The sequence below is a fragment of the Cebus imitator genome, unplaced genomic scaffold (assembly GCF_001604975.1).
Source record: "Cebus imitator isolate Cc_AM_T3 unplaced genomic scaffold, Cebus_imitator-1.0 Scaffold200, whole genome shotgun sequence".
Lineage (NCBI taxonomy): Eukaryota > Metazoa > Chordata > Mammalia > Primates > Cebidae > Cebus > Cebus imitator.
The window spans coordinates 3106113-3133631 of NW_016107515.1; the positions used below are offsets into that span (position 1 = coordinate 3106113).

General features: G+C 42.4%; 2 protein-coding genes across 4 annotated transcripts in view; one reads left to right on the forward strand and one right to left on the reverse strand.

Moving 5' to 3' along the window:
• DOCK2 (dedicator of cytokinesis 2) overlaps positions 1 to 27519 on the reverse strand; it is a 445079-nt gene that overhangs the window by 83025 nt on the left and 334535 nt on the right. For all 3 annotated transcript variants that reach the window (XM_017547721.2, XM_037745432.1, XM_017547720.2), the window contains 3 exons: positions 15624 to 15722; positions 13183 to 13277; positions 1918 to 1996 (listed from right to left, as the gene is read on the reverse strand). In XM_017547721.2, coding sequence (XP_017403210.1) covers positions 1918 to 1996; positions 13183 to 13277; positions 15624 to 15722 — 273 coding nt within the window. The remainder of the gene's footprint in view (positions 1 to 1917; positions 1997 to 13182; positions 13278 to 15623; positions 15723 to 27519) is intronic.
• Positions 17497 to 27519, forward strand: part of INSYN2B (inhibitory synaptic factor family member 2B) — a 121479-nt gene continuing 111456 nt past the window's right edge. The window contains exon 1 of the mRNA XM_017547722.2: positions 17497 to 18588. The gene's annotated coding sequence lies outside the window, so the exon portion shown is untranslated. The remainder of the gene's footprint in view (positions 18589 to 27519) is intronic.

Sequence of the window (27519 nt, forward strand, 5' to 3'; positions counted from 1 at the left end):
TGACACCCACAGAAAGAGTTAAACAAACAAGCTTGCAGTTGTATGGACCACACTCTGTCACCTCTGGCTCCTGGGTATGGTGCTCCAAGTTGTCCCTCCCAAAAAGCAAAAACCTCTCTGAACATACCCATGACCAGAGCCTGCAGGCATCTCGGCCACATTTGAAAGGGAATCAAACACCTTTCCTGATTCAAACCAGCTAAAGACATATGCTTTGTTCCCATGTCAAAGATTTATAATGCCAGGGGAAAGTCTCATCCAGAACCCAGCTGGGCAGTCAACCCACTGCAGGGGTGAAAGTCTATATCTGGCACGTGGCTGTTGTCATCTGTGTGGGCCTTGGTGTCAGCCACCACTGAGTTCTAGTCCCAACTTTGCATCAACGTGCTCCATGACACCAGGCTATCTCATTATCTGAGTCTCACTGCCTCCTTAGAGCAGAAAAATATTAGTAGTAGGGGCTAACTGATAGGGTGGTTGTAAAGACAGGGAAAGATAGTGCCTTAAGGTGCTTCCTGTGAGATCTGGCATGTATTAACCATCAGAAAACAGCAGCTACTCATTTTATCATCATTCTCATTATCAGTCAGTTGCCTGATGTGAATGCAAGGTAGTTCAAGAGAATCTTGTTCAAAGAGACTGTTCATCCTCTCAACAAACACTCATAGGCTGATGCTCTCAGCAGGATGAATCTCACAGGCCTCAGCATAGACATCACTTCCCCAAGGATACCTACTATGTGCCAGGCACAGAGCATCGAGTTGCTGTGTGTTCAAGGTCTTTATACTCACAAGGCTACGTTCTACGGGCAAAAAGAGAGAAAATATGCACGTAGTCAAGAATGATGATTTCTAATGACATTTAGTGCTATGAAGAGACTCCAGGAAGCCACGTGGTGATGCATAATGACCTCGGGGTCAGTGGGGGTGATCCTCAGAGAGGAATCAGGCAAGGGAGGCCTCCTGAAGGAGGAAGTATTTGAACAGAAACTCATAGGACCTTACAAGTGGATTCTGCCAGCAAGCCCCCTTGTCACATTCCAGTTCTGGAAAAAACTATGAAGTAGAAAGGGTAGTTGTCACATTTTACAGATGACTAATTTGAGGCATGGATACAGTCCAGGCCTTGCCTGAAGTTGCTCACAGGCCTCGGCCCAGACAGGAACGGAACAACTTAGATGAGCAGGGAGAAATCACCATCATCCCAGTTGATGAGCTCAGTGTCTTCTTCTCCCTAAGCCCCCGCTGCAAGAGATGCCGGGAGTCAGAGACTTCCCTGGAGACGATACTTTTGAGCGTGGTGGTGCGGGAGTGGGGGGGGGCGGTTAGTGGGGGCTTCCCTCTCACATCTCCAGGCAGAAGCAGCAATCCGGACTTTCCCACAGAGTTTGTTCTTCTTGGGCCTGGACCTGGGGCAGGTGTGTCATTCTGTTTGCCTCATGCACATACTTTTAGGACCCTGAATCTTTTAGAGATCCCAGGTCTTAGCTGAGCACTAAAAATGACTTTCAAAGGAATCAGGAGCCACAAAGTTGTACTGGGGAACTTGATTGCAAATCATTTTTCAGAGTCTATGACTGGCTGTTCTTTTGGCTTCAGGGAATAGAAAAGTAAAAAAAGGTGATACATTTTTAAAAGGTGGGACTGACTCTGACAGTGAATGAATGCAAGTCTCCTTGTTAGCATAAGATCCATTATACAGTCACATTTGCATATGATGGTGAATTGACGACTATTTAATCAAGGCCCTGGTTGAAAGCCTGAGAATTTTCTCCCCAGCCACACCCCACCATGGGAATCCCTGGAGACACTGGGACAGCTTCTGTGGGCCTTGGGATGTGTCTGATGGAGCAATCAGCCCAACATGTCAGAGATGCCCTGGGCAGCTCCAAGGGTAGCTCTGGGGCTTCATACTCACTTGGAACTCAAAGTTCGTGTGCTCCAGGAACTTCTGGTTCATGGTTTCTGCAAACTTGTTGATAGCTCTCAGGAAGACCCTGGAAGAGGGCAGAAAATTACCAGACCATCTGAGCATGACCCCTCAGGTTCCTTTCTCCCTGTGCCAGGCTGAAATTCCCTTACCCTCTGCGGGGAGAGTCTCAAAGGTCAAATCACTGATTTAGAGAGGTCAACTAATGCAGATTAACAACTGTTCACACTCTAGACCTGGGGCTGTTTGCCTTGCAAGAATTCAATAACTGTTTAAATTCTTTTTGAAAATTTGCATTGTTTTATGTTTCAGGCATTACAAACTTATGGCAGAGGATTCATGCCATCCAGAAAAGATCTAAAGAGAAATCGCCCCCCATCCCAAAACAAATAAACAACATGCCACCACATCCTATCATCTATCGAAAACTGTCATCTACATGTTGATGAACATTATTTTCAAAGGTCTCCCTGGATGTGAATATACAAATGATATTTTAAGGATATCATTTTGATAAATGAGTCTAAACAACAAATGCTGTTTCACAGCTTGTCTTTTTTACTCGGCAATAAATTGTGTGCTTTCTTCATGCCATTGAACGTAGATATATACCATCCTTTTTAATCAGGGAAGAGCATTTTACTGTATCACAGTTAGTTTAACCTATTTCTTATTGATCGGTCTTTTTGTTTTTTCTTTTTTTTCTGTAATAAACAATGCTCCAGTGATTACTCTTCTGTGTATATCATATACATCCTGTATATACTCCTTTTCCAGTGTTCTCCTCCAAGTAATAAGACTATTCAAATGAGCCAGGTGCGGGGGCTCACATCTGTAATCCCAGCACTTTGGGAGGCCAAGGCAGGCAGATCACCTGAGGTCTGGAGTTCGAGACCAGCCTGACCAACATGGTGAAACCCTGTCTCTACTAAAAATAGAAAAATTCACTGGGTGTGGTGGCACACACCTATAATCTAAGCTACTTGAGAATCCCTTGACAGGGAGGCGGAGGTTGCAGTGATCTGAGATCGTGACAGTGCACTCCAGCCTGGGCAATACAGTGAGACTCTGTCTCAAAAAAAAAAAAAAAATGCTGGTCAAATGCCATGCACTTTTAACATTTTGATACTTGCTGTCAATTTGCATTTCTCCTTAAGGGTCTTCCTGTCCATGTTGTTTTCTCCCTCCTCCTTGCCAAGCCCTTCTGACTGTTCTTGAGGCCTCCTGTCTCTTGCTCTTTCATCCTGGAAAGCACCTTTCCCTATAGGACAGCTCCATCATATCAATCACTGATTTAATGGCTCTCCACTGCCCATAGGGTAACTCCAAGCTCTTTCTCTGGACAGTCCCTCCCCCCATAATGGGACCCCAACCTTCTTTTCTAGGCTTACTTCTTGCAATTACCCTGTGCTTCTGGTATTTCCCAAATCCCTGGCTGCATTCTTTCTTTGTGTAGAATGTCCCTCGACTTCTCATCTCTGAAAGTCAAGATTCTTCATGGTGATTATCCTTCATGGTCCAGATCAAGAGCTTTCTTCATCGAGTTGTCCATCATCCCGCCTTAAATGATTGTGACTACCCCATTCTCTGAGATTATTTCTGGCACCAATCCTATGAGCACACTTTAAATCTAGCTGTCAGTGTGCAGCTGCATCTCCTCTTTCAGACTGTGAGCTTCTGCAGGACAGCGTCTTCTGTACTATGTGTCCCCCAGGGATCTTCATTGTAACTCTCTTTTCTAACGTTCATTATGGTCTAGGATGATTTACTTGTATGACTCAGTAACATCTCTCTCCTTGAGTAGATTCTACTCTCCTGGAAATCACAGGCTCCATCTATGAGCTCACATTCTACCCAGTTCACCTGCCTTTAACTCTTAAATTTGTATCTCCATCCCTGACCTCTCTTCTAAACACCAGCTTGTACTCCGCTCTCTAATCTATACCCATACTTGAAAAACTTACAGGCATCTCAAACTTCCATGTCAAAAAGTAAACTCCTGATACCTGCCCTCCCCACACTCACCCAGAAATACTTCTTCCTGTAGTCTTCCCATCTAAGTTAAGAACAATTCTATTCTTCCTATTGCTCAGAGTGAAGGATAAAAAAGAAACAACTTTGGTAACGTCCTTGACTATGTCTTTCTCTTATATCTTACACCTGGACTTTACAGAACACATATGCATATAAGAAGCGTCTCCTCTCAGGGACCAAAAAGGCTAGGCTTTTTATCCCTTAGCTGCAGCCCCTCACTGGCTGAAAGGTGCTCCAATGGGCCGAAAGTCTCTGGTACTTCTGGCCTGTCCTGCAGGTGAGCTGAGCACTCTGTAGCCAGAGAAAGCCCAGGGAAAGAAAGAAGAAGGAAAGCCTCAGGGTGCATGGGAAACGTCCACCAAAGCTACCGGAGGATGGGTGAATTTTGGGTGGTCTAAGAGTTGGTGGGTGGAGTATCTGCAGCATTTGTTACATCAGGCACTGCAAGACCAGGTGTTCATTAAAATACTTTCATGACTGTTGAACACAGAGGCAGTGTATGCTAGCACTGCGATCACAGGATTTGGACACACACACACACACACACACACACACACACACAGATGGGTGTGATTTCTGGCTTTGTTACTCTCCAGCTGTGAGGTTTTGGAGCATGTTAATATCACCCCTGACATTTCAGTTCAGTCTCCTCCCTGGTGAAACAGCAGTAATGTAACCTTTTTCACAGGGTTATTAGCTGAGGTGGCTTCAGACCCCACTGGACTGTTTCATTCTTCTAAAGTCAAGAGCCAGACAACAGGGAAGACAGAGGACAGGGATCAGTTAGCAGCCAGTTTTGAGGCAGGCAGCACCTTACAAAAACAGAAATGCAAACCCCATAAAATCTGCCACCCCATCAGGCTGTTACAAAGTGAGATTTCTTTGGTTTTGTTAGTCTGTTATTCACCAATATGTCTTTGAAACAACATCGTATTTTGTACTCTCTCTTGAAAGATTAGTTATCTGATTCCCCAGATGGAAATGCATTGAGTGGCTGTCATATCATATGTAAACATCTCAGAATCTTGAATACAATACCAAAGTGAGGGCTTTTACACATTCTCAGCAGCAACAAAGCTATCAGTCCTTCCAGGAACAGTCATTATTTTGGTTGTCAGCTTAAACTTGTCTCCAGCCTCAAAGGCCAGTCTAATGACCAGGAATTGATCTGCCCCTGTGCTGATGACGGGGTTTAGTAGCAGGTAAATCAAAGTTCCTCCCTTTCTCTAGTCTTTCACAGCCACACACTAGAAATAAGAATATCTCTTAACTTTGGTTGCCCATGTTTGGGTTGAGAAAAGTAAGGCATTTTTCTTATTTTCTTTTTAAACGATAATTGTACTTAAAGCCTACGCACTCATATAGTAAAGTGGGTTAGGATGAACATACAGTCAACTCGGTTACTCTCAACAATGAACTTGAGTTGTTGAAAACAAAGTTCATGGTCAAATCTCAGCCTAGCACTTCCTGTGTCTCTTCCGTGATGCTTACTAGCTGTATGGGAGGAAGAACAATCTCAACCACGGTTTTCAACTGTGTGCCAGGCTCCATGCTAGAGGCTTTGCATGGATTTTTTTCGTCTTTTGCTTTTGTTTTCTAATGCTCACATATCTCTGAGTTTGATGTGGTTTCCACTTTAGAGATGTGAGTTTAGGTGACTTTCCCAATATCCCAGCCAGTACATGTAAAAATCAGGATTTACATGAAGTCACACTGCCTGCAGAATCTAGGTATTAAATCACAGTGCAGTTGTGTCCATAAGATCATCTCTGTAATTCTGTTCAATCCAAGCTGTGAGCACACTTAATAATTAATTAAAACACTCAACTCTGAGTGTGTTTATCTATTTACCTATTATTAATAACAATGATGGAAGTATCAATTATCATAATTCACATACCCTGTGCTAAGAGCTCTACAGACGTTATTTCATTTAATTCTATAAACTGAAGAAGAAGCTACTGTTATACCCATTTAACAGAAGAGGAGACTGAGCCTTAGAAAGATGAAATAATTTCTCCACATTCAAACAGCAAAGAAGCAGAAGAGAACAGACCCAAACTCAGGTTTTTCTTTCTCTAAAGTGTTTTCAGTTAAGCAGAAGGACACACTGGCTCCTCAGAAGGTCAGCCTCCGTGGGCTTCCGGCACCAGCATGCTTCTGCTCATGCCTGTCGTGCACATAGCCCTTCGCACTTCGTCCACATCATTCTGCTGCCTGCCCACAACTGACTGGGCCCAGGGCCAACACTTGACTCAAAACAGTCTCGAATGGGCGGGCCGGCAACCCATGGGTGGTCTTATGGACATGGTACTGTGCGATGGAGATACCCAAACCTGGACAAAAGTAGACCCATCCTTTCAGAGAGCCCACGAGGAGGGAGAATGAAATCTGAGCCTTGAGCAGAAGCCATGGGCAGACGATTCCACGAAGAACCAGAAGCCATATGCAATAGAGCAGGGAACAGAGAAGTCAGCTGTTGTGAGTAGGAAGAAACTGACAGAACGAGGAGCCAAACCTGGGCTTTGCTATCCTGAAAACTGTTCCATGTGAGGTCTCACAGAGCCTGCTGGCTCGAGTCCCCAGCTTCCTACTTCTCTTCATGTGGCAGAACAAATGCTGGTCACAGGAGGCAGCCAAGAATAAGCCTATACACACTACATGCACTACTCTCTGGCCCGGGCCCAGAAGTGGAAGGTGCATAACGCCTGCAGGTGTTGCAACCTTCTAGAGTCCCCTTCCCACGCAGACACCCTTCTAAGCTGCGGCCACGGGCTGAGTGGTTGACCTCTGTGAATCTCAACTGCCCCATCTGTAAAAGGAGCCATGTGTGAAGACTAAATGAGATGCAATACAGGAAGCAGGGGCCCAGTGCCTCGGCACATAGATGTCCTCAGTACATGTCAATTGTTGTTGTTACGGTCATCCTTAGCTGCCCACTGCCTCGACGTTCTGGGGCAGGACGATATGAGGCTGATGATATTCCCATGTGACAGCACAGCATAGACCCATGCCCACAGGTAGTATCATGTGAATAAAAGGCAGATATGCCCTGTCTGGTGAGATTCACCAAAGGAGGGAAAGGGCCACTCCAAATCCCAATCCCCTGTCATTCATGGGATGTAGTTGACTCTACTGATCAGAACTTGAAGATAAAAGCATTGGCTAGCTGGCACGGTGGCTTGTGCCCTTCCTGTAATCCCAGCATTTTGGGAGGCCGAGGTGGGCACATCACGAGGTCAAGAGATCGAAACCATCCTGGCCAACATGGTGAAGCCCCATCTCTATTAAAAATTTAAAAATTAACTGGGCTAAGTGGCATGCACCTGCAGTCCCAGCTACTCAGGAGGCAGAGGTTGCAGTGAGCCAATATCATGTCACTGCACTCCAGCCTGGCGACAGAGTGAGACTCCATTTCAAAAAAAAAAGCACTGGCTGGGAGACAGTCTTATCCCTCTCCTTGAGCCACTGGGATATCCATTCCCCCACAGAGCCTTTAAGTGCCTCCTTTACAACACACAAGATACTCCATGCACCAAAAGGTTAGAATGAATCAGTATATTCCAGCTCAGTGACAGGACACGGTTCACCCCAAGTGCCTGCAAACATTTTCTGCATAATTTGGGATTCCAGTTAGGGATGCAGCAGGCTCTCGGGATCAGGATCCCACACTAGCTGGATGTCAGGATTAGGTGTTCTGTGCTGTTTAAAGAAACCATGAAGAGGTAAGGTGGGCATGGTGGCACATGTCTGTAATCCCAGCACTCTGGGAGGCTGAGTCAAGTGGGTCACCTGAGGTCAGGAATTTCAGACTAGCCTGGCCAACGTGGTGAAACCCTGTCTCTACTAAAAATATAAAAATTAGCCAGGGTTGGTGGTACACATATTGAATCCCAGCTATTGGGGAGGCTGAGGCAGGAGAATCACTGGAATCCGGGAGGCGGAGGTTGCAGTAAGCCAAGATCGTGCCATTGCACTCCAGCCTGGGTGACAGAGCAATTCTCTGTCTCAAAAGAAAAGAAAAGAAAAGAAAAGAAAAGAAAAGAAAAGAAAAGAAAAGAAAAGAAAAGAGAAAAGAGAAAAGAGAAAGAAAAAGAAAAGAAAAGAAGGAAAGAGAAGGAAAGAGAAGAAAGAGAAGAAAGAAAGAAAGAAAGAAAGAAAGAAAGAAAGAAAGAAAGAAAGAAAGAAAGAGGGAAAGAAAGAAACCATGAAGAAAGTTCTTTCTTTCTGGATTACACGGATTGGAGGAGGTGGAGACCCCAAAAATGAAAAATCATGGCAAATTCAGGTTGGTAGGACAAAGAGAAAGTGGGTACCCGTGATTCAACAGCACACTGATGGAACCGCCATATGAAAAGGTGGACAAGATCCAGCCCAGATTTGCTGCTTCAGTGAAGTATTTTGGATATACCCAGACCATAGAAATAGAAATATAAAATAAAAATGACTAACATTTATGAAGCGCTTGCTATGTGTCAAACACTGTTCTAACTACTTTCTACAGATCATTTCATTTTAGTTCCCACAAATATCTTCTGTGGTAGGTATTATTATTGGCCACATTTTACAGTGAGGAAAACTGAGTCCAGAGTGGTTAAGTAACTTGCCCAGGTCATATAGCTCTTGAATGGCAGAGATGGAATTTGAACCCAGGCAGCCAGAAGTCCTAACTTGTCTGTTCTGCCTCTGGTCTCTCTCTGTGCTCTGAATTCATGATAGTGACTGCAGCACTTGGTTATGTGTCCAGGCAAATATTTACTGTTTTACCAGCTAGACCGAAGCCCTCTGCCTTCCGGGATCATAGCTTAAATTGGCCTGTTCATTGCCTAGAACCCTGGATGCCCATGAAATTCAATAAATATTTGGCGGTTGACTGCATTTAGGGTAACTTTAGGGATGTGTATAACTCCTAAGCCTCCTCAAAATGTTGGATGTCTAGAGTGAGGTGCAGATGGAAGAGAGGTAAAAGAGGTTTCTAGGCATAATCTCGTTCATTTACAACATTATAAAGAACTTGATCATTTAAAAATTAACGACATCATGTAAATCAGATCTTACTGAGTGTTGCAGCTTACCAAAAAGAAAAATGTTCTAACAGGAAGTATTTCTTGCAGGAGATGTGTCACTATGTCTGCATACACAAACAGTACACAGCTGGGGAGACATTAAAATCTAGAAAACTCCACTCCCTTTTCCAACAAACTGATAAGTAAATAATAGATGACTAATGCATACATAATAGAGAAATCGTAAGTGATAATATAAAAATTATAAAACCAGGCTAACTATAACAACATATAGATCATGGAAGGAAGGAAGAAAAGTTAGTTGGCATGTACAGACATACTGATAAGTGAAGTCGGCCCTGATCACATGAAAAAGTTACATCTTTTTGGAGAAAAGAAAATGGTATTCTGGGGCCAGAAACGGTGGCTCATGCCTGTAATTTCAGCAATTTGGGAGGCCGAGGTGGGTGGATCGCCTGAGGTCAAGAGTTCAAGACAAGTCTGGCCAACATGGCGAAACCCTGTCTCTACTAAAAATACAAAAATTAGCTGAGAGTGGTGGTGCATACCTGTAGTCCCAGCTACTCAGGAGGTGAGGCAGGAGAATCGCTTGAACCCGGGATGCGGAGGTTGCAGTAAGCTGAGATCATGCCATTGCACTCCAGCCTGTGCAACAGAGTAAGACTCTTTCCCAAAAAAAAAAAAAAAAAGAAAGAAAGAAAGAAAAAGAAAAAAGAAAAGAAAATGGTATTCTGTGGTCTGAGATAAGTCATGGTACGTGTTCTGTTTATCTAAATTGGGTTGAAATTGTTCACTAGTGTCATGACCTTAAAGGGCTGTTTGACATCTCTGGGCAAAATGCAATTAATAATACAGAGATTAATCTGTATGGCTTCTATTTCTTTTCAGCAAGGCAACAGGAAGTATGTTACTTATCTATTCTGTGCCTCACTTCCTCTTATATAATACGTGGATTACAGTCGTTCTACATTATAAAGTTGTTGGGAGGATTAAATGAGCTAATACATGTAAAGCCTTTGCAATAGTGATGGATGTAGGTACTTAATAAATGTTAGCTATTATAATATCACACAAAATGCAAAAATAGTGAGAACATTTCATGTGTTCTATAAATATAAGAGATCATTTTGGCCAGAAGATGAAGGACATCTTCGAAATAAGCTATGTGCCTAAAAGGAGAAAAAAGTATTCTTCTTTGGTTGATGTTAGCATATGCTTCTTTAGTCCAAGGCTAAGTTTGTTGTCATCCCCTAGTAATGGCAATGCTATTATTATTGAGTTTTTCCTTGATCCTGGCACTGTGCTAAGGAATAGCTCATTCTATCCTCATAAACACAAAGCAATTTTTGTGAAATAGAAACTACCAGTATCCCCATTTCACAGACTAGGAAACTAACACTCCAAGAGGTTAAATGACTTCCCAAGAAAGAGAAAGTGGCAAAATTAAGGAGTCAGAAGCCCAGGCTGTTTTCTGGAGTCTAATTTTTTTTCTTTAATATAAAAATCATAAGTATTTGGCTGACCCTTAAGAGATATAAATGTATTATTTCTATTTAGGAAAGATTTCCAATTTATTAGGTCTCTTATGAAATTATATTCTAATTTCCTAAGTATAAAAATTCAGGATTACTGGGCATGGTGGCTTGCCCAGCAATCCTGGTTTTCTATACTTAGAAAATTTCACATGGTGAAAACCCCATCTGTATTAAAAATACAAAAAATTAGCAGGGCATGGTGGTGGGTGCCATAATCCCAGCTACTCAGGACGCTGAGGCAGAAGAATCTCTCGAGCCCGGGAGGCGGAGGTTGCAGTGAGCCAAGGCTGTGCCACTGCACTCCAGTCTAGGCAACAAAAGTGAAGCTGTGACTTAAAGAAAAGAAACAAGGATTATTGTATCGTTTCTGGTGGCCTGTCCCAAAAGTGGCTAAAGTCTGAATCAAGCTGGGATTTCAGGAGGAAATATTCCTTCAAAGCACTTCCATGGGGCCCAGCACATGTTTCTTACAGAAGGACAGTGTAGACAGCTCAGAAGGGGAAGTTGCCTGGCCAGGGATCCAATCTCAAGACCCTGGATCAAGGGTGGACATCTGTGCATTCACCTGCCCATCATTTAGTCCTCTTTCTGGTAACAACTCCTAGACTTTCCTTTGAAGAACTACTCCCTGTGCTTCTCTCCTTACTCTCTGACTTCGTAGTTTTGGTAGAACTGACCACACCACCCACCCTCAGTTCCAAAGGTAGGTCATGAAATCCAAGCCTGATTTAATAGCACATTTCATTCAGTTGGCTGCAGAGGTCTATGGATAGGCATGTAGCCCAGGCCAGACCTTTGAAGACTGGCCTCACGACCTTTTCTGCACCTATAAAAAATAAGCTTTTTTCTTTCTATTGTGGTTGAAAATACAGCAAGGAATATATCTGCAACTTCTAGGGACCATTTTCCCCACTATGAGGAGAGCATCTGCTTGAGAATAAAGTGAACAGGGAGAAAAAGCAGAGAGAGAGAGAGACACAGATTTCCTACACTGCTATTTGAGCACCTAGATACATCCATGCCTGAAGCCACACCTCAGGGTTCTTCCAGTTATCTGTGCCAATAAATTCTTTTTGCTTCGGCAAGTTTGAGTTAGTCTTTCCTTTTTGCCTTCCATTTCAGAGAATTCTGATATTGTCTTTTTAACTTCTCCCCTATTCTGCCCTCTAGAGATATTTCTATCTTTGCCAGCCAATGCTTGTTTTTTTGTTATAAAATAAGGGCATTCGTGAATATTCATTGCAGCACTATTTACAATAGCAAAGACCTGGAACCAACCCAAATGCCCATCAATGATAGACTGGACAGGGAAAATGTGGCACATAAACACCATGGAATACTATGCAGCCATCAAAAACGATGAGTTCGTGTCCTTTGTAGGGACATGGATGAACCTGGAAACCATCATTCTCAGCAAACTGATGCAAGAACAGAAAATCAAACACCGCATGTTCTCACTCATAGGCGAGTGTTGAACAATGAGAACACATGGACACAGGGAGGGGAGCATCACACACTGGGGTCTGTAGGAGGGAAACAGGGGAGGGACAGCGGGGGGTGGCGAGTTAGGGAGAGATAGCATGGGGAGAAATGCCAGATATAGGTGAAGGGAAGGAAGGCAGCACATCACGCTGCCACGTGTGTACCTATGCAACAATCTTGCATGTTCTTCACATGTACCCCAAAACCTAAAATGCAATTAAAAAAATGGAAAAAAAAAAACAAGGGCAATAGTTAGAGGGAGATAAAACCAGATACCAGTATAAGATGAAGGTCTTTCCATGACAGAATCTAAAGCAAATAAAAGAATCTAAAAGAAAGCAGTGAGAAATGAAAGAGAAACGCCAAGAAGATGATATTTTAAAGGAATTGACAGGTAGGATTCGGGAATCAGGTTCTGAGAGAGGCTTGGGGGAACCCAAGGAATATTAGAAATAAATCCAAAGGAATATTAGAAAATATTAATGAATGTTATAATTTGGATTTTGCTTTGCTGAAATGATACAAGAGATCTATCAGTAAAGACTGAAATTGTTTACAATAACTTTTATCTCTTGTTGTGTTGGGCCATAGGAATCTAAGTTATGCCTGGGTTACACTGATAGTCTAGGAGACATTAATGGGCATTTGTAGATGCACATATAGACACACCAAATGCACATCGTATGTGCAAATGGATGGGCAAATGGAAGGCTGCACTCTAAATCCTCCTCTTAGAAAAAAACCACATTAGCATATTAAAAGTTCAGAGAAGTCCTGCAGCACAGAAACCTGTTTAAAGCTGTTTAATTCAATGCTTCCTAAACTTATTTTACCATGTCACAGAATATATTTTATTATTTAAAAAAATTTAAAATAACATATTTTTGAAATGCTTTTCTAAGATCTCCTGTCTCAAGAGTTCAGGAAAGGCTTCAGAGACGAAGTATGATATTCTAACTGGGATTTGAAAAATGGAGGAAATTGGGGAGGACTTTTTGAGTAGCTTCAAGATTGATGAGGCATACTTCCCTGGGTTTAAAGACAGAAAGAAAGGATGCCTTAACACTTTAATTTCTTTTCAGCAGGGAGAAATTGTCCCTATCTTAACTCTAAATAAGTGATCTTTAAAGTGAGGGCTGGGTAAGGCAGCTTCATGGAAGCAAGTAGCAGCTCACCTGTTTTGAACCATGCTCATGGCCATCCAGTCTCCAGGGTACACATTCTTCCCAATGAGGTCCTTGAACATGATAAAGGTCTCCATCAGGAAGTCCTGAAACAGTGAAGCACAGCACACATGTCATCCTGTTTTAAAGGAACCTGGAACTTGTTGCCTCTTTCCATTTTTTTCTGTATTATATTTTAGAGGGAGGAAAAGGGAAGGAACACAGCCTTTCATTAACTAAATTAAATGGAAGCTTAAAAGTTGAATGCTGGGATAGTGCTTCCCAAATAGCAGTGGAACATGAATATGGGATGTGAAAATGCTCTCAAAATAAAGCACTATTAATTCCATCTTTGGGCATAAAGAAGTAAATACTCATTGATGTGGCAATTTTATAATCATTTTCCCAAATATGTATTTGAAGAGGAAATAATCTACACTATATGAAAGCATCTCAGGTCATTAAGCAAACAAACTCCTATTAAAATGAACATCTAATTAGCAGTGCTGTAAATGCAGCTAATTCATATGTGTGTCACACACACACACACACACACACACACAGACGAGCAGATTAGAGGAGACACAGTGAAAGAAATTCTTCCTCTGAAGTGGACTTCAGCACCCTCCAGTAGATTTTGCAGTGAGCCAAACTTTTTCTCCATCTTTGGAGAACACAAATTAAAGACAAATCTGGATAGGTAAGACCAGCACCACTGGCACTGAGACCCTTTTGAGATGGAGGTAATGAAGTCATACCACCAGGGTGCTTTAGGCAAAATTTAAAATCTACAGGAAATCAGTTCAGAGTTGTTTCCTTAAGTTGGTAGTTTTCAAATTAACAGCAGAATTATTTGTTCAAACAAAGTCTTACCTGGAACCCAATATATATGATATATAAATGTAGAACAGCTCTGGTAGAATTGTGTGTCTGTGTGTGTGTGTGTGTGTGTGTGTGTGTGTGTGCATGTTTATGGTAAAGCAGAATGAGGACAGGAGGAACACAATTTGAAAATTACTGTTTTAAGCTAAATTGCAAAATTCTAGAAATGGCACTTGTTCCTTCCCAGCAATCTTTGTTGCTAGGGAAAACTACCTCAACACTGTGAGTCCTAGTTTCCACGTCAGCAGAATGGGGATAATATCTACTTCAAAGGGTGACTGTGAGGATTAAGTGCATACTGCCAATCACAGGCTGAGTACAGCCCTGGTCTCTTATAAATTCTCATTACATGATGATGATAATGGTGAGTATTATTATATTATTCATACTTGATGTCACCTGGGAAAGTGTGGATATCATCACAGGCACATCCCCTCCCTATGGAAATGAAGATCACCCCTGGCTCACAGATGGGAAGAGTAGCTTCTTAATGAGAAGAGGTAGCATTGTATAAAGGTTACAGTCAACGTCCAGACCTTACCTCCACCACATACTAGCTATCGAACCTTGAGCAGGCAGACCATAGACGTGTGAAATGTGACTCCTAATTCCTATGTCATACTTTTGTGAGGGTTATATAAGAAAATGTATATGTTCAATCAATAAGAATTCCATTTCTTACCTTCCTCCCCCAGAAACCTTTCCTTCCATAGAGGATCAAAAATTAGGAGCCCAGTGTTTCTACTTCCATGTCTTAAGATACAGGGAAATTGGAGGTTGAGTGAAAGGTTCCACTTCTTGCCAATCTTACTCCAATGGAGAGAACATCTCACTACTGAATGGATGAAGGGGTAGGGCATTGGCTTTCTAATGATTCATTTTTTTATGAGCCTCTCTCTGAGGTTTATCCAATTTTGGTGCCCCTCGTCTCTCCATGGAGAGTTGAGAGTGACTTCAACAAGTGAGACTCCTGAACCTGGTTGCAATGAGACAGTGAGAAAGGTGACCACACTGAGGGCAAAGGGTACTTTGCTCCACCCTTGGGGCAGGAACAGCCAGCCTGGGCTGGGCTCTATGTTAATGAGGTCATCTGCTGCAGAGATAGAAGCCACAGGCCACGGGCAGATGGTCTTGCAACAAATGCATCCTGAGAGGCTGGAAGAAGGAGGCCCAGAGGCCAACTTCCTCTAGGTATTTGTGATCTTAATAAGAGCTATATTTTACTGAGCATTTACTATGTAAGAGCTATTGTGTTTTCGTGGAACCCCTTCTTAGCCCTATGACACAAATGATATTATCCCTACTTTATAAATGGGGAAACTGAGGCTTAAGAGTGATTTGCCTGCCCATGGTCACACAGCTAGCAAGTGACAAATCCTAGATGCAAACCTAAGACTGTGTGATTCTAGCAGTCATGCTCTTAAAACCCAAAATGTCTGTGATTCATCAACAAACATTGGTTAAGTCATATCTAGATTATGTGATAGACATTCGGGTCTCTCTGACATAGACAGAGGCATGTGCCAGAGACAGAAGAGTTCTTCCTCACCCCCAGTATCCTACAGACTCACCACAAGTTCAGAGCTGGTCTGGAAGGTCTCAATGTAGAAGGAGTAGTGCTGGTCACCCATCTGGTTTAAGATGGCCGTCATACAGGCCACAAAGTGACTCTGCAAGAAATGAAGAAAAATACCATAAATAGTGGAGAAAGGACCATGGGAAACGTCCCTGTGAGAAAATGTCTCCTTATGGCTCATTCGTCAAAAAAGTGTTTACTGAATACTCTTATGTGCCTGGGACTGTAATGGGAGTGCCAAACATAAAGATAACACTTGATCCATTACCTCCCCTGCTGTTCTTACACTGAGGAAAGAGGACTGTACTTGTGTCAAGAAATCCAGCCTATATCAAAGTCATGAAGACAGTTTCATTTTATGACAAATAATTTTACATGTGTAAGTCCCAATTGTCTCATCTATCAAGTAGGACAATAATTCATCTGAATCTAACCCTACAGGAGTATCAAAAGAATCAGGTGGCTCCTTTAGCACCTTGAAATACACTAAAGTTCTCTGCAGAGGGATCTGTAGTTGGATCACCATGAATCAGCCAGTGGCAACTAAGTACCTGCTGGGTTGGCCTGGCACTTGGTAAGGGCTGAGAGGGACAAAAGAAATGAGAAGAGATAGCCCTTGATCTTTGTGAGTTCATGATCTATTCGGGAAAGATCAATCCATGAAAGAAAAAGAGTAAGACCCTCAATCTGCAAAGCCAACTAAGTACCAGGAAGATTCAAACAAGAGGGAAATCAAGGCAGGGACATGGAGAGGAGATCCTGGAGGCAGAGGAGACTCTACTAAGGTTAAGACATCAGTATAGCCTTTTCTGCTTCCTCTTTCCCAGATTTTATCAGTCTGTATCAGGGTGAGTTTTCTGTGTTTGCCAGCAGGATTCAGGGAGATCTATTCTGGAACCTGGTAAATAAAGAACTGCCCACGAATCCACCAAGGGTGAGAAGTCATTCTTGACTGTCTCTTGCAAGTTTCCACTGCAGCTGCCATCTTGGCCAAATGAAGTTCCACTGTGGTCCGCCAAGTGGACCGGCTTGTGGAAGATGACCTGGCTGGAAGTATTCTCTTTGAACTCCCAAAAAAGAAAATGCATTTTTATCATAAACTCCTGCCTTTTTCTAAAAAACTTCTCCTTTTATTAATAAAATAACACATATGAAATATATACAGGCATACCTTGAAGATATTGAGGGTTTGGTTCCAGACCATCACAATAAAGTGAGTATCACAATAAAGCTAGTCACATGAGCTTTTTGGCTTCTCAGTAAATATAAAAGTTATGTTAACACTATATTGTAGTCTATTAAGTACGTAATAGCATTATGTTTAAAAAAACATACACTTCATTTTGAGAACATAAACCTTAATTTAAAAGTACTTTATTGCTAAAAAATACTAACAATCATCTGAGCCTTCGGTAAATAGTAATCCTTTTGATGGGGGAGGGTCTGGCCTTGATGCTGATGTCTGCTAACTGATCAGGGTGGTGGTTGCTGAAGGCTGAGGCGGCTGTGGCAATTTCTTAAAAACAGACAACAGTGAAGTTTTCCATAGTGAAGTTTGTTTGTGGTGCCCTAAAACAATTATAATAGTTACGTCAAAGGTTACTATTATGGCGATCACAGATCGCCATAACAGTTTTAATAATAATGACAAAAATCTGAAATACTGCTTGAATTTCCAAATCATGATGCAGAGATATAAAGTGAGCACAGGCTGTTGGAAAAATGGTGCCAATAGCCTTGCTCAATGCACAGTCGCCAAAAACCTACACTTTGTAANAAAAAAAAAAAAAAAAAAAAAAAAAAAAAAAAAAAAAAAAAAAAAAAAAAAAAAAAAAAAAAAACAGGTACCTGTGAAGCATAATAAAACAAGATACGCCTGTATGTATACATACGTGTGCATATATTTCCTCCCAGGTTTACAATTTCATTCCTGTGGTAGAGAAACAGGAAGCCTTTTGGAAAACTGTTTCTTAAGCTGACACTCCCCAAAGTAGGTCCCATGATATGGATTCTCATTTGTTTCTAGGTTCTTTTCAATTGAGAAGTTAGGGATAGCATGCTTTCCTTGTCAGCGGGACCATGACTGGGTCCCACCTGTAATCTGTGGGACCCAGAGCAAAGTAAAAATGCAGAGCCCCTGTTTAAAATTATTCATTTAGTTCAAACAGCCACGGGAACCCTTCCAAGCAAGGGGCCTGGCGTGACTATGAAGGTCACACATCCAGGAAGCTGGTCCTCCCTGCCAAGTAACCACCACACCTGCCCACCATAAATGCCTAGAAAACATGCAAATCTGGCAAGAATGCAAAGCTGGGACTCTCAGGGGCAATGGCTTCGGTGATGCTTTATTGATGGGAACCTGTAGCCTCTACACTGGGTGGCACCTCCTTGAACATCCAGAGTCTAATTCTTTTTCCTACTCAGGCCCCCAGGGGGTGGTAGTGAGTGTGTGAAATTATCCCTTTCAAACTAGACAGAACACCACGGTCACTGCTAATTTAACCAGCTCCCACTTAAATCAAGAATTGACCAGTATTATTGTTTATACCTACAGCCAGGCCAAATGCAGGAAAGAAGAAACCTCAGCATTTGAGGGACACAGGAGTGTGTGTGTGTGCATGTATGTACACCTGCATGTGTGTGTGTGTATCTACACACACATACACAGAAGCGTGTGTTTCCTCTGCTCCCTCCACCTTTCCTCTCTCTTCCTTAAAGAATTCAGCCTGTGGCCACTAGAGGTCTTTTCTTTTCACATGGTAGCTGCTGAGCAGTTTGTTCGGCTTTTTATTTATTCCTACGTGAGCAGACCCACTACACTTCTTGCATATAAACAGTGAAAATTACAATATAAAGGACTTATTATCCCTTCTTTTGGAGTAATTCTGCTTCTGGTCAAAGCCTGGCTCACTGTACAAGGAAGGGGAACCATCCTCTGCAGGTAATTCCACTGCTTCAAGGTAAGAGATGTGGGTAGGTTTTATTTTTTATGATCGATGATCCTCTAAGAGAAAATACGATAGTCTCTTGGACAATACTTTACTTTTAAAGCTTTGGCTTAAATGAACAGTGAGACTGGGAGCTTGTATATGTGTGTGTGGTGGTATGTAATGAAAAATCCACCATTGTCAGAACTGCAGGCTGCCCCAAATGCATAGATTTGGAATGCTTGTGATTTCTAATGGCTTGATTTGAATTTGAAGGGGGAAAAAAAGCAAAGAAAACAAACCTCGGATCTCAAGTTGCCTGGAATTATCTTGAAAAGGATGCATTGTCTTAAGCCTTGTTTAGGGAAACTTCCATTCTTCATTGTAAAAGATAAAAAGCGAGGGGGATTCTAGTCCCCATCTAGAGAGAGTGGCTGTTTTATGAAAGAAACCATTATCTTTTTATTAGGAGTTGGTCGGTGTGTTGTAGTTCACTGATCAATCAAAATTACTTTTACCAGCTTGTTAATTTCTTAGGTCTCATTACCACGTAGCAAAACCCGGTTGCATGCCTTTCAGTACGATTTGTAGTGCAATGTGACTGAAGTTTGGACAAGTTACCTGCATTTGGCTGTTAATGAAAAATGACAGCGTTTTATTTCCAACTAAAAGCATCTTTTTTTTTTCTGCTATGGTGTCTAGCCCACTTTGGTATCAGATCTGTGGGAAATCACACCAATGTGACTGATTGATACCTGAAATGGAGTGAGACAGTAGCAGCAGCTTTGTATTCAGAAAAGTCTCGTTTCTGTCATTTGGATTTTTAAAACCACCTCTTTGTCACACAGCAATAGAATAATGGAATAACATTTTGCTTCTCTGATGTGGGTCTCTTTTTCAGTAGTTTCCCCCAAAATGGTATTATGTCCTGCACCTCTGTACAAGCTTGAGACCTTACTTTCATGTCTATCATGTCTTAAATTTTTAAAAGGAGACAGGAATAGAGGATGGAGCATGATCAGATTGCATTTGCCCTAGCAGCTTAGCCCTAACACAAACGTTGCTCGAACTTTATAGTGTAGGATCTCAAACTCCCAGTCTTGTCAGAAACCTGGAAAAGCCTGAATACTGCATGGGAAACAGAGTGGTGGAGAGATCCCTTGTAGTCTCCATGCTAGCGAGAATTCCCCTCTTTTCATCCCTGGCAGAAATTTTGTAATCGACATATTTACTACCTAGGAATGAGGCAGCCACTCATCCTTACCCAAGCAGCATGCCAGGATGGGAAATTGCTTCTTAAAACAGAATTCCAGAGAGACTTGCATATTTAATTCCAGAGAGAAATTATATCCGAGACTCTGGCACAAACCAGGCAGTGTCACTTCGCTCCAATTGGGGTGGTTTAAAATGTGGCTAATGAATCACAGCATGAAGAGACACGGTTTGAAACTAGGTCAAACGTGTAAAAATAAGTGCAATCATTGCAGGCACTTGGCTGATGAGGGGCTACTTAACACCCTGAGTGGCAGGTCTTATTTGCTGTATAGAACTCTACTCGGTGATACAAGACAATCCATCCTCTTAATTAATTCAGCCCATCGGGATGTAGGGAGGTCTTTCTTGCACACTTGGAAGCTCCAAAGGAAAAGGGTGAGGTTTCTTCACTGTGTGATGATGAGGGAGGAAAAGAGAAATCCAATATTGTGTGATCAAAATTAATTAGCTAGGATCCTAGGTGATTGAGATCAGGAAATTAGCTCTCCCCAAATCATTCCATTCTTTTCCATTAAAAAAGTCATCATCATCATCGTAATCATATTGATAATGCCAATAGTTTTAGTGTATAATATTCAACTTAAACATATTTGTTTAACAATCTCTAATGCAAACACATCTATACACACACACACACACACACACACACACACACACACCCCACAGCCAGGACCCCTGTGATGCCAAGTGAACTGAGGAAAAGGCTACCAGTTTTCACTGCCTTGGGAAACAGACAAAAAAGGGGTGAGGGGCATGGGTGCTGCTCATGCATCCCCCACTCACCTAAGATTAGTAGGAGTGATGAGATCGTAGAGGGAGAGAAACACCCAACTTCGGAAGCTTGCTACCTAAATGCCAACATTACTATGTGATACCAGCTGGTGACACGTTGCTATAGTAACATCAAATAATGCGCACGACCAAAATAAAATAAAATATAGAAAGCACCAACAAGAAAAGATGAAGGAAAGTTTGCATGCCGAGGGAGGCTCAGAGAGAGATGAAAAGTTCTTTCTATGAGCTGTCCTTTGGAGACAGGGAGTGGCCAAATGCACTCACAGGTTGCTTCTCTATTCACCCCATGTCTGCCATCTGGTTATGTAACAGATTTTATTCTTGGATGAAATTGGTGCTGTCTGTGTGGTGGGTCCAGGACTGGAAGTGGGAGGCTTTGGTGTCAGGAAAAACAGGGACTCTAAAACCCATTCATCTTAGAGCTTTATCAGGCAGTTCAGAACTGTAATTTGGAGCACTCTTTGGGGAAACTCAGGTATGCAGACTGTCCCTGCAACCACCAGGTGCTGGGCTCTGTGCTAGGTGCGAGGGGTGGAGCAATGAGCCAGACATCTGGATAAGGCAGTACTCTAAAGGGTTCACAACTGGTTCTGCCAGGATATAAGCATGAGAGTGGGGGCTTAGGAGCCAGAAAGCCTGAGTTCAAATCTCAGCTCTATCGCTTACTAGGTTTGTGACCTCCAGCAGTGCCTCACTGCCTCATGTGTAAAAGGAGGTAAAAACATTCCTTACTTCACATGGTTTTGGTAAGGATTCAAATAATGTGTGTAAAGAACTTAGAATGCAGAAAGCCCTCAATGGCAGCTATTATTAGTATTGTCTTGTTGCTGACTCAAGTCCAGAGAAGCTATGCAGATTAGCTCATTGAAATTCCTGACCTGGACAGAGGAAATGATGACTCTGCCTACCCATGACTATGAACACATCAAGCGCCCCTCGTCACAGCTTGGGATGCAGAGCTAAGAGTCTCTGCCACTGAACATGCTTTTGGTTAGCAACATGCCTAAAGTGCCACTGTTCAGTAAGTCCAGCGTGTGCCTCTTGGAGTAAAGCATGCTGGGAGAGTTCTTTTCTTCAGGAACAGTCACTGGCAGGTAGGAAAAGTGACGACCGTGCCCAAATCGTTCAGAAGCATAAAAAATAACTGTCTTCCTCTAAAACTTAGTTCCCCAGTTGTTTGGCTTTAGGAGGTTTCTGTCCGTCTTTGCGTGCAGTGACATTCTTTGGTTTCCCAGGAAATCCTGCTGTGCAATAGAATAAGCCAAATCACCTTCCTTCCTGAGAAGCTTCTTGATGGGCACAGATCCAGAAGGTTCATGTGGCCTGCTACATGTCAAAGGCACATCACAGGGAAACAGAAAGATGTCACTTGGATGTTGCATACGCTGGGCGTGCCCTGACATGTTCCCTCTGTACAACATGGCAACTCCAGCAGAGTCAGCCATGTGCACCCCTGCCTGACGCTGTGGGCATTAATGACAGATCAGCTCTCAAGCACAGACGACGGGCCAGAAGCGCAGGCTGCTTTGAATGAAGGCTTGAAGAGGAGCCTGAATTCATTACACACTCTTCATTTGAAACTAACACCTTCTGATCCTGGTTGGAGCCTGTGCTTGTGGCTCTGTGGTGTGAGATCACTTTAAATCTTCTAAAGTATATGATGAGATGTTTAATCACAAGGGGAAGTGGAAGGAAAGAAAATTTCATTCATTCATGCCTTTTGCCCAGGGCCCTACATTCATCATCTCAATAGCAATCATCATGTACTAGATGCCAGGGGTACAGCAGTTCCTGAATACCCTCAATAATCTCATGAGGTCAGCTTTATGCTCATTTTACAGAGGAGGAAAGTGAGATGCCTGGAGGTCAGGTGTCTTCCTTATGCAAACCTTTAGTATATGGTGACATACGACCTAGGACTCAGGCCTTTCCGACTCCAAGCCCTGTGTTCGCTTCAAAAACCCACTACGTCTTCCATGTCAGCACTCTCATGTGCAGAGATTTTTGTCCATTTATTCATTGTTCTTTGTCAGAAGCTGGAGTTGAACTTGCATACTGCATGGACTCAATAAATATTTGTTAGATAGGAGACTGAATTTGTTATAGTATTCCCCATCTCTAAAAGAACGTTACAGGGACCACCCCCTCCATAAACTCTCAAAAGTTAGGGTCCTGTGTTGACTACCTTTGCCTTTGGAGAGGCCAGAGATGAAAGAAGTGTTGTCCTGCTTCTGAACACACCCTAAGCTAAATTATTTTCTGGCAGGCCAGAGTGGGATAATTCTTTCACAAATTGCTTAATTCAACAAATATTTCTTGAGCACCTACTATGTGCCAGGCATGGTTCTAAATGCTGGGGATACAGCTGAGAAGGTTACCAAAGACTTTGTTTTTAAGAAGCTCACATACCAGTTGGGAAGAGCCAGGAACAGGGAGAACACATCTTAAATACGGAAGTATGTAAGTAAGATCATTTTAGATAGTGATATGTGCTACTGATGAAATATTACAAAGCGATAGCATGGAGGTGGAGTGTCTACCCCATTTTCAACAGGGTGGATAGTAGTGGCCTCTTTGAGAGTTGACATTGAGTAGAAACCTGAATGATGAAAATGGGTGACGCAAAAATCTGGCAGAATAGTAGATGCAAAGGCCCTGAAGTAAGATGTGCCTGGAGTGTCCAAGGAGCTGAAAGAAATTCAGTGTGGTGGGACGGCATGAATGAGGGAAGGCTCTGTATATGATGAGGTCAGAGAGACAGGCAGCAGTGCGATCCCATGGGTCCTTGGAAGTCAGAGCAGGAATTGGGATTTTCTTGAAAGTGCAAAGAGAAGCCATTGATTTGGATTTTGAGAAGCTGGCTCTGGCTGCTGTATGCTGGAAAGCTCTCCTCTTTAAATAAGTAGTTTCCATGTCTTTCCACATGAGCCCATCTCCAAGGCACTAGGCTAGAGTTGTTCCCAGGGTCATGAGTTTGTGAAAAACACAAATTATGTTTTAAATGTTGACGCTTCCTCATTCCTGATGGTTGTCACTCCTCAGCAAGCATTTCTTGCTTATTTTCTAGCAGAATCTGGCCCTCCTTCAGCAGGTGTGGGCATGGACTTTAGTTTTACATTGATTCCATTTGTCTTCAAGTCCAGCGGGCTCATCTTCCTGTCATGCAGAGTTGAATGAACAAATGGCTACTTTTGGAGGCTCCCAGTCTCTAATTAAAGCCAATCAAGTCTGGGGGCCTACCTGAGAAGCCCGCTTGCCAGGAGAGGGGTTATCATTCAGGATACCCCAGTTTTTAATGGAACAGAAGATCATTATCCTGTTTCTAACTCTCCATGGAAGAGACAGTGTGTGTGTGTGTGTGTGTGTGTGTGTGTGTGTGTGTATCGGTGGGGGGGTCACAAATATGAACAGGTTCAGAAGCAAGGAGTTATTCTCCATGCATGCAACAATAATGGGCTTCTGTGCCTGACACTGAACATCTCAGGAAAGGCTATGCAGGAAAATATGGTATATTCCCGAGCTCATACCTCCCTGAGAAAAATCAAGACCAGGAGCATTGTTAGGATGTGGAGCTCTGAACAAGGAACCTAAGCAGCGCCCACTGTTTCCTGCAAACATATCCAGAGTAAAATGACACCAAGGTCAACCCTCTATGGGAAAAGCTGTCCCAAAAGGATATGAAGTCTTGAGCAGAACATATTGCGGGCTAAACAACAGTACTAATAATCACCATTTTAAGGGCTAGGTATATGTTAGATACTGTGCTAAGCCTCTATTTCCCATCTGAAAGGACTTTTTATTATAGGGTCATGACAAGGGAAGAAGAACCAGGAGAAAAATAAGTTAGTATTAGTCAGATGTTTTTGTGTTAGATGCTGTTAAAAAGTTCACTGATGACTGCAATAGCCAACAGTTATATAGAGTATTTACCATGGGTCAAGCGCTCACTATGTATGCTTTATCTTATGTTATGCTCCAAACTTCTGGTAGATGTTGGTAATACCATTTGTACTTTATGGGTGAGGAAACCAAGGAGCAGAGAGGGGATATAGTTTGCCTAGATCAGCTTGACTTCAGAATGCTCTCATTTAATTTAGAAAGAAAGAAGACTATATTTTGGAAACATGATATGATCTTATTATCATTAAAATTAAGCTATACCTCAAAAGACAATGAAGAAAGGAAACGTGTGTGATCGTTAACCTCACCACCTCTCTCCCTGCTGAATTAACCTTGACTATTAAGAAACACCATTGACATCTCTTGTGCCTATATAGAAGTGAAGGAATGGATGATGGATGGATGGACAGACAGATAGACGAATGGATGAATGAATGAACAGATGGATGTATGGACCGATGGATAAAGCTAGCTAGATGATATACACAGATAGGCCAATTGGTAATGGTAGATACACCGTTACACAGACAGAACCAGCTCTCTTAATGACTCTTCTCTATGGCTGAGGATACCCCTTCCGTTTTCTGCATTACTTGGGATTTGAAGGCTAGGAAGGGTTTTGTGTGAGGTATCAATGCCACATACTAGGAAATATATTTGGTCTCCCACTGATATAGCTTTTCCAGCAGGCATGGGCCACATCTTAAGTCCTGGGATCAATGCCAGCTCTCTTTGACATGCTCTGGAACTTTGGACAAGTTGCTTTACCTCCTGGAGCCTGAGTTCTCTCTTTACAAATGGGGATAACCATACTGGCTCTGTAGGACTGTAGGGAGGATGAAGGTAGAAGACACTTGCAGAGGGTCCCTTAAAGAGCCTGGCACACATAGGTATTTAGAAAGACTTCTTACAACGCTCAGCCTCAGTCCCATTCTTGGTTCACCAGGAACAAACTGTCTGTGATCAGCTAGAAATGTGTAGAGTTCGCTTCTGGTTCACGCATGGAGGATGATTTAAACCCCCCTGCGGACATGGGGCAGCTGCACTGCGCGTGAGGATTTATAGTTTCTTCCCTTTTTCACCCTTTACAAATCCTCTATTGTTTAAGGAAGTGGAGGGGGCAGGCAGATTAATATGTTCACAGAACATAAGGTGACCAAGCCAGAGAGTTTCCAGGAGGGAAGATTACCTTGTGGATAAAAGGATTTCTTCAGTTTACCTCTTGTTTTCCTTCTTGAGGAGTGAAGAAGAATGAAGAAGGTCTCTCACATCATGTTTTAAACTTCAAGCCAAACTTATCAGGCCTCTTTTAGCACTTCCTCCCTGCTGTACTTGTTTCTGCTGCAAGAGATCTGCTAGTCACAGCACACTCAGGTACTAGGATCTGCTAACAGCTTATCGGGGTGAGGGGTGGCATTGTGTGGAGGTGGCCCCTTTGCAAACTCTGCATTGCTCAATTCTGCAGTGTTTAACTGCAGCAAGAACATACTGAAAGTGTAATTCTCAGTCCACTTTGGAAAACATTTTTCCTGCTTCCTAGACAATTGCTCAGTCCTCATTCCCAATTAATCAATCAACTATTAAATATTTACTTAGTGCTTATTGTGTGTAAGGAGCTATGCCAGGCATGATCGTGGTCCACACCCTGAAAGTCTCAGACTAACAGGGGAGATTTTTATCTACCTATCTATTTTATCTACATATCTATTCTCTCTCTCTCTCTCTCTCTCTCTCTCTCTCTCTCTCTCTCTCTGTCACACACACACATGCACACGCACACACACACACACACAGTGGCTCTCAGCTGGGGCAAGTTTGGCTCTCAAAGGGCATTTAATAATGTCTTAAAGTATTTTTCATTGCCAAAAGTGATGGAGAGGTTGCTACTGACATCTATTGAGTAAAAGCTAAGGATGCTGCTACAATATCCCACAATACATAGGCTAGCCCCCAGAAAGAAAATGATCCAGCCCCAAATGTCACTAGCATTGATGTTCAGAAGCTCTGATCCATAAAGAGGAAAATACATTATGATGCTAAATGACAAGTGCAAAATGCATGCTCTTTAAGGTTTTCACTAGGCTTTTAATAAGCAGGAACAATCTATGAGGGTAGAAATATTTGGGAAATATTTTACGAGCATGTAGGATTTAAGAAACTACAAGATTGAGAGAGATTGAGCTAAGAATGGGAAAGGACATCTTAGATCAATAATAGAAAATACATTTTATTTTATAATTTGATTAATTTAATTGATTGGTAGTGACTAGGGAGTTGTGTTGGGAATAATTCTAAGGCCAAGTCCTAGCTCAGCAGGAAAGAGTGTAACAATCGATTAGTGATGTCTGCCATGGGCAAGGGCAGGGAAGTGGTTATATATATATAATATATATATATATATATAATATATATATATATATATATATATATATATATATATACAGAGAGAGAGAGAGAGAAAGAGAGAAATTGCTGCCTCATTTTTATATATTGGATCAGGATGAGGAAAGTGGCAGAGGTGGAAATGAGCATGGTGCCTGAGTACAGCAGATGTTCATGGGTGACTACGAGATATTTGGAGAGGAAGAATGTGGAAGGGCCTTGAATGCCAGGCTAAGGGCTTTGATTCTCAATCTGTAGGTAATGGCATGCCATGCAGGCACCTGCCTACTGTGTTGCCTTCAGGCCAGCTCTGCTGACGAGGTCTTGAAAACTAAAGAAAGCTACCCAAAGTCCTTGCTCTTCATTTCTATAAAGGGAATACTATTTCATCTGTTAACAGCAAAAACTGGCAGAATCATCACGCTCTGGCTTTTATGAAGCTGATCCCCATGATGAGAAAAATCCTATGAAGCTGAACTCAGAGATAAACTGTTTGAAAAGCTGACTCCAAGGGTTCACATTAATGAGCTCCTGTAAAGCCCTTTTGGATAGAGCATTCCTTCTGATGTCTTTCGTGAAGAAAAGAAAAGGGTTCTAGGAGGAAAGGGGCAG